The sequence below is a fragment of the Protomyctophum parallelum genome (assembly GCF_964188405.1).
Source record: "Protomyctophum parallelum genome assembly, chromosome: 13".
Classification (NCBI taxonomy): Eukaryota; Metazoa; Chordata; class Actinopteri; order Myctophiformes; family Myctophidae; genus Protomyctophum; species Protomyctophum parallelum.
This window is the reverse complement of record NC_139708.1, coordinates 45218770-45231205: the sequence shown is the minus strand read 5'-3', so window position 1 is coordinate 45231205 and position 12436 is coordinate 45218770. Positions and strand designations below refer to the sequence as shown.

Below are 12436 nucleotides of genomic sequence, written 5' to 3'. Positions count from 1 at the left end.
GGACAATAGTCACTCTCACTCAGGGCTACTTCTCAGGGAACTCCTCCGGGGTAAACCTCAACACTAAAGCTCAGAGATGAAGTGAAAGTAATGACAATTCACACTTTATGTATAGGCTGACCAGGAGGTAAGGTCTGACATCACACACAGCACACACTGTTGCCGTGCCAGCCTGGAGATGCAGATTTGTGCAGGCCGTCCATTTTTGAGCGATTTGCCGACACCATATGATATAGTGGTTCCCAAAGTGGGGTCCGGGGACTCCCAGGGGTCCTTGAGGGAGTTCCAGGGGGTCCTCAACTAAATGATAGTTTGGAACCAAATTGACCCTTATGGGTTTGTAACTCAGAGAGTGTATAAATGGAACCATTTGTACACTCTCAGAGTTAAATTAACATTGGTTTTACAATATAAATCGGGGGTCCCAGAGATAGAAATGCCATTAAACGGGGGTCCTTGAAATTAAACTGGTTGAGAAGTCGGGGTCCGCGGGCCTAATTAGTGTCAATTTTGGGGGTCCTTGACATGAATACATTTGGGAAACAATGCCATATGACATCATCACTATGACATCACCAATTGACAGCATCACCATGACAGGCAGAGATCCACATAGGAGCTATGCGGATGAATCTGTGTGTCCGTCCATCTCTGAACAGATCACAGTATGTGTGTGTACTGTACTGTACAGTACACTCCCAGCAGGCTCAGGAAGAACCTCTGTCCCAATATATTTATTTTAAATCGACCTCATGGTGACATTTATTAACAGGCCTCTTCACCTTTTGGTCTACTACACACTCACGGAACCCCCTGGGATGAACGGTGCGTTTTGGCGAAGCCGTGCGGCCGGAAAATAATTAGCGTATTTTGTTTTAATTTCGTTGTAATTTTGGGCTACCCAGCCCCCCCCCCCCCCCCCCCCCCCCCCCAAAAGAGAGGGGCAGCGGCTGCAGCCCACGCTAGCCCAGCGGTAAGTCAGGCCCTGGTCGACTCTTATCCTCACAGTCTACAGGCAGATCAGAGCACAAAGCACAGACCACAGAAAATCTATACTTTTTGGGTGCAATTGAGCTCAGAAAACCAAAAAAAAAAAATTACAAAAAAAAAATGTATTAATGCCAGGAACACTGAGTTATGTTAATTTCTCCACCCCCTGGCTGTGACAGAACGTGACATTTCGTCTTTCTTTAATATTATTTTAATCCGGTAATTAAAAATGTATATATATATATATATATATATATATATATATATTTTTTTTTTACGGTCCTTATTTTCCTCAAAATGAGGCAAACTGCCATCTTTGAGATCTTATAAAAGTCTAAGCTTTGATCGCGCTAAGAAAGTGAAAGCACTCCGCAGCGATGCAGCGATGCATTGCCTGGAATGAGAATCTGGCTCAAATTTGGTCTCTCTAAAGGCTCATACATAGTCTGGATTTTCGGTGGTGAGGTGACCACCGCTTCGGTGGTGAGCTGACCACTGGAGCTGAAATAACGTTGAGCGGTGTGAGTAAAAACAGAGAGAAGGGCTGGGGTGGTGGCGGTGGTTTGCTCTTCATCGCGACTCAGTGACGTCATGTTGTAGTCAGAATCGGTAAAATGTCACAGATTAATTTCGGATTTTGGGACCATTTGTTTTGCCCCTTGAAGAGCTCTAGTGTGGATAGGCTGGTGTTTCTTCAAGCTATCTAACCTACTGAAACTCTTGTCACACCATTTACAGTGGTATGGCTTTTCTCCTGTGTGAATACGCTGGTGTTTCTTCAGACCACTTGACTGACTGAAACTCTTGTCACACTGTTTACAGTGGTATGGCTTTTCTTCTGTGTGAATACGCTGGTGTTTCTTCAGATCACTTGACTGACGGAAACTCTTGTCACACCGTTTACAGTGGTATGGCTTTTCTCCTGTGTGAATACGCTGGTGTAAAATCAGGTCACCTGACACAGAGAAACTCTTGTCACACCATTTACAGTGGTATGGCTTTTCTCCAGTGTGGATACGCAGGTGTGACTTCAGGCTACCTGACTCAGAAAAACTCTTGCCACACTGTTTACAGTGGTATGGCTTTTCTCCTGTGTGGATACGCAGGTGTGACTTCAGGCTACCTGACACAGAGAAACTCTTGTCACACCTTTCACAGTGGTAAGGTTTTTCTCCAGTGTGGATTGGCTGGTGTCTCTTCAAGCTATATAACCTACGGAAACTCTTGTCACACTGTTCACAGTGGTATGGCTTTTCTCCAGTGTGGATACGCAGGTGTGACTTCAGGTTAACTGACACAGAGAAACTCTTGCCACACTGTTTACAGTGGTATGGCCTTTCTCCAGTGTGGATACGCAGGTGTGACTTCAGGTTACCTGACACAGAGAAACTCTTGTCACACTTTTCACAGTGGTAAGGTTTTTCTCCAGTGTGGATTGGCTGGTGTTTCTTCAGATCACCTAAATGACTGAAATTCTTGTCACACTGTTCACAGTGGTATGGTTTTTCTCCAGTGTGAATACTCTGGTGTCTCTTCAAGCTATCTAACCTACTGAAACTCTTGTCACACAGGTCACAGTGGTATGGCTTTTCTCCTGTGTAGATTCGCTGGTGTTTCTTCAGATCACTTGACTGACTGAAACCCTTGTCACACTGTTTACAGATGTGGGCTTTCTTCCTGTGTAACTCGGCTGATTTGAATTTTCTCCTCTCGCCAGAGCTACATTCGTGGTAAACTGTTGACGACTGTTAGATGTCAGTTCATCCGTGTCTCCATGTTTCCGGCTGGTTACAGAGCAGTTTAGTATTTGCTGACGGGCCGCTGAAGGGATCTGCTCACTCCTCTGTGTCCTTCCTTCCATCATGAAATGCAGCTATTAAATGGACTGGGAGGAGAACGAGAGCTCTTTTGGTTCCTCTGTTGGGTTGGACAATAGTCACTCTCACTCAGGGCTACTTCTCAGGGAACTCCTCCGGGGTAAACCTCAACACTAAAGCTCGGAGCTGAAGTGAAAGTAATGACAATTCACACTTTATGTATAGGCTGACCGGAGGTAAGGTCTGACATCACACACAGCACACACTGTTGCCGTGCCAGCCTGGAGATGCAGATTTGTGCAGGCCGTCCATTTTTGAGCGATTTGCCGACACCAGATATAGTGGTTCCCGCAAAGTGGGGTCCGGGGACTCCCAGGGGTCCTTGAGGGAGTTCCAGGGGGTCCCCAACTAAATGATAGTTTGTAACCAATTTGACCCTTATGGGTCTGTAACTCAGAGAGTGTACAAATGGAACCAAGCAGACCCTGACGGGTCCGTGTGGTTCCATTTGTACACTCTCAGAGTTAAATTAACATTGGTTTTTCAATATAAATCGGGGGTCCCAGAGATAGAAATGCCATTAAATGGGGGTCCTTGAAATTAAACGGGTTGAGAAATCGGGGTCCGGGGGGCTAATTAGTGTCACTTTTTGGGGGTCCTTGACATGAATAAATTTGGGAAACACTGCCATATGACATCATCACTATGACATCACATCTCTACTGTTTAACATTCTAGAGAGGACCCGGGGTGGTCAACTCAGTTGTATGCATCATTTGCATAATATATAACATTCATATAATTAATCAGTGGGGTGTGAAATTGACTCGGAGTGAAATAACAATAATGTTGTAATTATTTAAACGTCCATGGTGCTTAACCCATTCTGGGCGGGGACCCCTTTTGGTGTTTTAACCATTATGTTATAATTTAGCTATTGAAAAATAGCAGATCTACAAGCTCATAGCGCGCCACCGAGTGGCGCGCTACGAGCTTGTAGGTCTGCTATTTTTGAAAAATCATGAACATGTGGTGCAAAGCTTTGAATATATACTCTTTCAGAGCGAACGTTTTTAACTCAAATCTTTGCTTCTGGGGGGGGGGGGTGGTCCCTGAAACAACACATTTTCAGATGGGGGTCCTTGACATGAAATATTGAGAACCACTGATCTAGAAACATTATGTTTTTCCGAAAAAATGACTTTCTTTTTTTCTTTTCTTTTCTTTCCGACGTCAGGCCTGAATGGGTTAAGTTGCTCCATCACCAAACTATAAAGCCGGGCGAGTGCCAGAGGACCAGTGTTGTAGAATCCTATAGTCTGTCTGTCTCTCTCTCTCTCTCTCTCTCTCTCTCCGTCTCTCTCTCTCTCTCTCTCTCTCTCTCTCTCTCTCTCTCTCTCTCTCTCTCTCTCTCTCTCTCTCTCTCTCTCTCTCTCTCTCCCTCTCTCTCTTCATGGTTCTAGTCCTGGACTAGTAATGACATGTTGGACCTGTAATAATCATCACTCACCACAATGCTCTTTTCTTCTTTACCAGTTTCTCAATCAGGCGCCGCCCCCGGCCCCTCCCCCTCTCCCACCTGTCTCTGGATCCTCCCCCTCCCAGAAGCTGACCAATGGGACGGCTGCGCCGGGTGGTCAGAGGAGTGCCACTTCTTTGGCGACAGTGAAGGTGAGCGAGCGACGCCATGATGATCAGCTGATCAGCCAAAACTCAAACGAGGGACATCATTCTGAAACGGTGCTCCATGCACTCAGGATAACTCTTCCTATACTTCCTACTGGGAAGCTGTTTTACAGATGATACTAATTAATGGCTCGTACACACTGCCCGATATTTCCTCCGATTATGCTGTCGGGGAGCATTTTTGGCGCTCGCCGACAAATCCCCCGATCTGACGTAAAATCGAGCTTTGATCGTCGAGGTTTTGCTCGCTGGGTTTGAAAGGAGCTGCTAGAAGGTCCAGCGCTGATTAAAAGCGCTCGCCGACGCCTCCCCGTGCGTGCGTGCGTGCGTGCGTGCGTGCGTGCGTGCGTGCGTGCGTGCATCTTGGTGAACTCTTGCAGTGTGTGATCCCTGGTCGGTGATCAATCGTTTAGACTGAGTGTGAAAGCCACAAATATATAATGACAGCCTATTTAAAAAAATAATGACTCCTGAGCAACTTTTTGCTGCTAGAGCCGTAAAAATCTTCTCTTATGGGGGTCCCTGGCATATCTTTTCAAATGGGGCCCGCAGGCTAATTAGTGTCAATTTGGGGGTCCTTGACATGAACAAAGTTAGGGAACCACTGGTCCACATGATGTGTACCGTGACCTCACTGTCCTCTCCTCTCCTCTCCTCTCCTCTCCTCTCCTCTCCTCTCCTCTCCTCTCCTCCCCTCCCCTCCCCTCCCCTCCCCTCCCCTCCCCTCTCCTCTCCTCCCCTCCCCTCTCCTCTCCTCTCCTCTCCTCTCCTCTCCTCTCCTCTCTTCTCTCCAGTCTCAGCCCAAGACCAACTCTGAGCGCTGCTCGGCCCAGAGACCCAAAAAACCCAAAGACAGCAAACCTAAGGTGAGCATTTCTTTGTCAGTGTGACAGTATGAAAGTGTTTAGACCCGTTGGCTGTTTGCCAGGATGTCAGATTAGATTCTAAAAAAAAATCTTCTACATCCCGACAGTTTTCTGCAAAAGCTATGTTTACTATGTCAGTCGTTCTTCGATTTTTCAAAAATAGCAGACCTACAAGCTCGTAGCGCGGCACTCGGTGCCGCGCTGTGAGCTTGTAGATCTGCTATTTTTCAATAGCTAAAGCATAACATAATGCTTAAAACACCGAAAGGGTATAACTTCCCACCCAGAATGGGTTCTTATAACAGAGACTTCACTAGTTTGGTTGCAAAAGTAAATGTTTACCAAATTACTTTATGGTAAATAATCCTCTCAACGCCGATGGGTGCTTGAGCTGACATCAGCTGTCATTCGATGGCAGGGGGCGCTAAAGGCTCATACGTACTCTGTTGTTTTTGGTGATTAGGTGATAGCGTATCACCTAAAACGGTGATAAGAGTTGAGGCCATCATACTCGCGGTGATGTCCTTAAAGGGACACTTCACCCTTTTTGTGTGTAATATGTGGTTTTAGATATTTTTGATTGTAGCAGTGAGCCTGTTGTCTCTGATGTCATGGACACTGGGCTCACCTTCCTTCCTGGACTACATGTTGTCTCAGTAAGACAGCTCTCCCCCTATCCACAAGGAGGAGCAGTGCACCAAAGAATTATGGGAATTGTAGTCCAGGAAGGTAGTGAGACCAGTGTCCATGACATCAGAGACAACAGGCTCACTGCTACAATCTAAAATATCTAAAACCACAGATTTACACACATAAATACCCCCAGGAAAGTGATCTAAAGCTTCTAAACGTCATTAACATATATTTTTTTGCAAAAAGGGTGAAGTGTCCCTTTAAGGATTGACCCCGCCTCCCTGTGGTTTACCCAACTTCTAGACCAATCAGTGAACGGGGTGACAAAGACTTGTCTTATAGTAAAAACAGAGAGATGGGTCTGTGTCCGCGGTGATAGCTGATCATCACCGCGACTGACGTAATAGTGTAGTTTTCCAACCCTTTAAAAACTACACGGCGGTGATAACCGCTTTCACCAAAAACTGGAGTATGTATGAGCCTTTAAGCCCACCCCCCCAAAAAAAATCCCCTGATGACTGGAAGGGCCTGATAAAGGAGGAGAGATAGGGCAGGAAAGGGAACCAAAGAATTACCATACCAATTAAATAGATAACGACATGACATACTGTACTCACTGTATGTTTTTTAATTTTCGTGTTTTCATGTGAAGGTAAAGCAGGGAATCATATCTTCAAATATTGGTTGTTCAGTTTGACCCACCAGTTTTTGGAGATATGGCTTATAGAGTAATGTCTTGCAGAAAACAGCGAGTTGAGAAAACAGGCTTGAAAAGGTTCACTTCTGTGGTCTCTAACATTACACCTAGCTACATGTTTAAGCATTTAAATTTCATATTTACATGTCTTCTGTGGACTCTAACATTACACCTAGCTACATGTTTAAGCGTTTATTTAATGTCTTCTGTGGACTCTAACATTACACCTAGCTACATGTTTAAGCGTTTATTTCATATTTGCATGTAAATTCTCAGCTCTGACATTTATTTCAGACATGCTCTAGTATGTGAAGAGTCTGCCTGTGCTATTAATCCATTTTGGGCGGGAACCCCTTTTGGTGTTTTAAACATTATGTTATAATTTAGATATTGAAAAATAGCAGATCTACAAGCTCATAGCACGCCACCGAGTGGCGCCCTACGAGCTTGTAGGTCTGCTATTTTAGAAAAAACGTTAAAATGTGGCGCAAATCATTGAATATATATTTCAGAGCGAACATTTTTAACTAAAATATTTGCTTCTGGGGGATCCCTGGAACAACATATTTTGAGATGGGGGTCCGTGTGGCCCAATAGAGATAATTCTGGGGGTCCTTGACATGAAAAAGGTTGAGCACCACTGACATAGAAACATAGGTTTTTCAGATTTTCTTTTAGGATTTAGAAGCCTTTTTTTTTAATCGACCTCAGTCCAAAATGGGTTAACTCATTTTGGATGAAAAAAAAAAAACAGTTAGTTTTTGCTGCCATGACTGTCTCACTGTATCAAAACGATTCACACATTACTTGCAACGTCTGCCGGTATGGTATTGGTGCGACCGTTATAGGACGGCTATAAGCGGTGACATGGCTTTCAAAATCTATGCATTACAGTATCGGAGCTACTGTACCTGCAGTCTGGATGAATGTCACACGAGATGTCTCTGTCTGGAAATTACAAATCCGCTGTGACAAATCCGCTGTGACGTGCAGGCGAGGATCAGAGAAGTGTGGAATATGACAGAAAATCTATCATTGCCTATCATCACACTTTTTCTTTTTTTTTGTCGGGCAGCACGTCGGGCACACGTCGTTTAGACTAGAATTGTTCTTACACGGTACTCGGAACCGGCCCCAATACTACTTTGACCTGAGTACCAAAACATACAATTGACACTAGGCTGAAAAAAATGTGACGTGAGCAACTATCGTACCCAACACTGCAGCGCATTGGGTGAAAAACAGCCGATCTACAAGCATAACATGACAACTGACAAGTGTAGATCGGAGATCCATCTGCATCTATGAGAAAAAGGGGGTAAAATAAGTGGTTACTCAACAAAAATAAAGTACTCGTATCTGTATTCGGTAACGGCGAACTGCTAAACATTAAGTACTTGTACTCGTACTCGGGACAACTCTAGTTTAGACGAAAACTGAGTTTTTGGGAGTTGAAAACGCAACAAAGTCAAAACTCCTTTTTTCTTTGTAATCTTTGAAAACGCTCCGCCTGGCGTCTCCATGTAAACGTGCAAAACGTGTGACATCATGGCTCACGTTGCTTATATGTTTATTACTTCGGTGCACATCCGTAGGTCCATATTTGGATTGGAAGTAGAACGGAAGTGGTTTCTACTACGTATGCGTATGCCTGGTCTATCTGGCAGTGCGTCAGCGCCACCTAGCTACCTGGCAGTGCGTCAGCGCCACCTAGCTACCTGGCAGTGCGTCAGCGCCACCTAGCTACCTGGCAGTGCGTCAGCGCCACCTAACTACCTGGCAGTGCGTCAGCGCCACCTAGCTACCTGGCAGTGCGTCAGCGCCACCTAGCTACCTGGCAGCGCGTCAGCGCCACCTAGCTACCTGGCAGTGCGTCAGCGCCACCTAGCTACCTGGCATGCATGTTTAAATCACTGCTCTCCGGGCTGAATACAAAGTGAGAACGCAACAGGACTTTTTGCCGTATAAAAGTGGCCTCAGGCTCAGGTAATTGCGCGGGGTGAGTCCCGCAAGGTGCTGCTTGCGGGACTCAGAGTTGACGAGGGTGAAACCCATCTGCAAAAAAAAGGGACAACTTTTTTTTTTTCTGGGAGCCATAATATACCATAAGATACTTGTTGACGAATATCGTCAACAAGTATCGTTAAAATGTATCGTTACACCCCAACTATAATACCACATCCGTTGTCTTCTCCACGTGCACACATAGATCAAGAAGTTAAAGTACCACCAGTACATCCCTCCCGACCAGAAGGGCGGCGACAAGGAGCCTCCTCCCCCTCCGCTGGACTCCTCCTACGCCAAGATCCTCCAACAGCAGCAGCTGTTCCTGCAGCTGCAGATCCTCAACCAGCAGCAGCAGCACTACAACTACCACACCATCCTGCCCGCTCCGCCCAGGTGAGAACTACAACTACCACACCATCCTGCCCGCTCCGCCCAGGTGAGAACTACAACTACCACACCATCCTGCCCGCTCCGCCCAGGTGAGAACTACAACTACCACACCATCCTGCCCGCTCCGCCCAGGTGAGAACTACAACTACCACACCATCCTGCCCGCTCCGCCCAGGTGAGAACTACAACTACCACACCATCCTGCCCGCTCCGCCCAGGTGAGAACTACAACTACCACACCATCCTGCCCGCTCCGCCCAGGTGAGAACTACAACTACCACACCATCCTGCCCGCTCCGCCCAGGTGAGAACTACAACTACCACACCATCCTGCCCGCTCCGCCCAGGTGAGAACTACAACTACCACACCATCCTGCCCGCTCCGCCCAGGTGAGAACTACAACTATACCACACCATCCTGCCCGCTCCGCCCAGGTGAGAACTACAACTACCACACCATCCTGCCCGCTCCGCCCAGGTGAGAACTACAACTACCACTACCGCACCATCCTGCCCGCTCCGCCCAGGTGAGAACTACAACTACCACTACCGCACCATCCTGCCCGCTCCGCCCAGGTGAGAACTACAACTATACCACTACCACACCATCCTGCCCGCTCCGCCCAGGTGAGAACTACAACTACCACTACCACACCATCCTAGCCTGGTTAATAAACCAGACTAATATCGCACGGACCGCGGGATATTAGTCTGGGGAGGCTCAGCTTGGATTTCACTTCCAGGGCGGCGGGTTGAAACATTTTCTCTTTGACGCAATTGGTCAGAGCTACTGTCAGTCAAAGGTCTCAAGCATTGAAAGTCACTGTACCAAAGCCCGCCCATATTGCATACCGTGTCCCGATTGGCCGCCCCATTTCTCTGGTGTAGGAAATGGGCGTACAATTGAGCCTCTCCAGACCGTAATCCGCCGGCAGGCAATTTATTTTTGCCAACGGCTGATTCGGTCTGGTTTATTAACCAGGCTAACACCATCCTGCCCGCTCCGCCCAGGTGAGAACTACAACTATACCACACCATCCTTGCCCCGCTCCGCCCAGGTGAGAACTACAACTATACCACACACCATACTGCCCGCTCCGGATTTCAGTGTAATGTGCACGGATTTTGGTTTTGTTTCTAGTAGTGTATATGTACATAATCCAATCTGTGTTATTTCACCGTGTTCGGTGTCAAAACCTAACCTGACGCTGCCAGATCCAAGAAGCTTGCTACACAAATTTGTTTCACAGCTTATTGGGATCTGGGATCGCGGAAGCAAATTCGATGACGGGGCTGTTCCTTTTTTTCAAGATACTTGGTAGATGATTGGATGGGACCGTCTGTCTATCACCGTGTGGGCGTGCAAACACAACCAATCATATTGACGTGTCTATATAGCTTCACATCCGGTTTCGCCCATGTCCCGCCCTTAGCTCACGCTGATTGGTCCGGTACGGAACGGATTTTTGTCAGCTCAACTGCCTGAGAGATCCCAGATGATTGCTGTGTTGGAGAACATGGTTACCCAATACCGCCCTCATCTGGCAGCGTCAGGTTAGTCAAAACCCCCAGAAAGAGGTCAAATATGTGAGAATCCAGGGGGGAAATGTATGATGTGGCAACCCATCTGCCCCATCGTGACACCCACACAACCATTTTTGTGTGTGCGTGCGTGTGCGTGCGTGCGTGCGTGCGTGCGTGCGTGCGTGCGTGCGTGCGTGCGCGTATGTTACTCTCTGTAAGCATCTGTTCATTGTGAGCAAACTGCTCACAACTCGTTTCTCCTCGCCAAAGTCAAAGTGTTATTTTGTCAGTGTTTTCCCCCGGGAGGCCTTTTCAGTGGAGAGGCAGTGTTTTTTACTGCAAGTCTCAGCTGTCTCTGTCTCCACTTCACTTTGGGGAGAAAGGTGTGTCATGATTGAAGCTAACATGAAGAGACTAAACAACACAAAAAAGATCGCTCTTTGGCTCTATCTCTGAAGCGAATAACATTTTAACCCATTTAGGCCTGAAAAAAAGTTTTCTGAAATACCCGTTTCACTCAATATTTCATGTCAAGGACCCCAAAAATGATCTGTAATTGGCCTCTGAGACCCCCATCTGAAAATATGTTGTTCCAGGGACCTCCCCCAGAAGCAAAGATTTGAGTTAAAAACGTTCGTTCTGAAAAAATAAATTCCAAATTTGAGGCACATTTTTAAGATTTTTAAAAAATAGCAGACCTACAAGCTATGAGCTTGTAGGTCTGCTATTTTTCAATAGCTATAACATAACATAATGCTAACACCAAAAGGGGTTCCCGCCGAAAATGGGTTAAATAGCGTTAACTAGACAGGCGTGCTGTATCTGACAGCTGCGTCTTGATCTCATGACCTTTTTATGTCTGTACAGACATAAGGTACGTGTGCTGCATTGTGTGATCTGTAGGAATAGTTGGACTGATCTGTGGGAATAAAAAAAGATGTGTTTTGCAGGAATCGGCCTCATGGTGGCGCTATAACAGGACGAAAAACACTCTCACACACTTATGCCAGTGTGCCGCAGCCATAGCCTGATTATCAGACTGTAGCTTTCTTGAAGCTTCAGTCTGACATTGTCTCCTGTCTGAGCCATTTCAAGGGGGAGGGGATTAAAATTTCCCTCACCCATTGTTGTTGTTTTCCCCTCCTTCCTCGTGTGTGTTGCGCTGTGTGACGACGCTGAAAACGGGCCTCGGCGCTGATTGGTTGTTCGTTAGACCCACCCCCACCACCGATTCTCATTGGATAATACATTTTTGTACCGAAGAAATTATAAGTTCACAGTGACAGCGCAACACCAGACCAAGAGATGCAGTCCACTCAGAGAGTGGGCGGGGTCTTTGGGCTGGACCCAGGCTAAGTGTGCCAGTGATCGCCCTCCTTTGTGCCAATGTTGGCACCGCGGTGCCAAAGGTTGCCCACACCTGGTGTACTGTACATCATCCACCCTTCATTCTCTCTCTCTCTCTCTGTTCCCCACAGATCCTCATTCTCTCTCTCTCTCTGTTCCCCACAGATCCTCATTCTCTCTCTCTCTCTCTCTCTCTCTCTCTCTCTCTGTTCCCCACATATCCTCATTCTCTCTCTCTCTCTCTCTCTCTGTTCCCCACAGATCCTCATTCTCTCTCTCTCTCTCTCTCTGTTCCCCACAGATCCTCATTCTCTCTCTCTCTCTCTCTCTGTTCCCCACAGATCCTCATTCTCTCTCTCTCTCTCTCTCTCTGTTCCCCACAGATCCTCATTCTCTCTCTCTCTCTCTGTTCCCCACAGATCCTCATTCTCTCTCTCTCTCTCTCTGTTCCCCACAGATCCTCATTCTCTCTCTCTCTC

At 46.8% G+C, this 12436-nt stretch overlaps 1 protein-coding gene across 2 annotated transcripts in view; it reads left to right on the top strand.

Annotated features, from left to right (window-relative positions):
* The window catches only part of LOC310869691 (uncharacterized protein), a 156294-nt gene that overhangs the window by 108923 nt on the left and 34935 nt on the right, over window positions 1-12436 (top strand). For both annotated transcript variants that reach the window (XM_083780531.1, XM_083780532.1), the window contains 3 exons: window positions 4344-4478; window positions 5288-5359; window positions 8899-9089. In XM_083780531.1, coding sequence (XP_083636657.1) covers window positions 4344-4478; window positions 5288-5359; window positions 8899-9089 — 398 coding nt within the window. The remainder of the gene's footprint in view (window positions 1-4343; window positions 4479-5287; window positions 5360-8898; window positions 9090-12436) is intronic.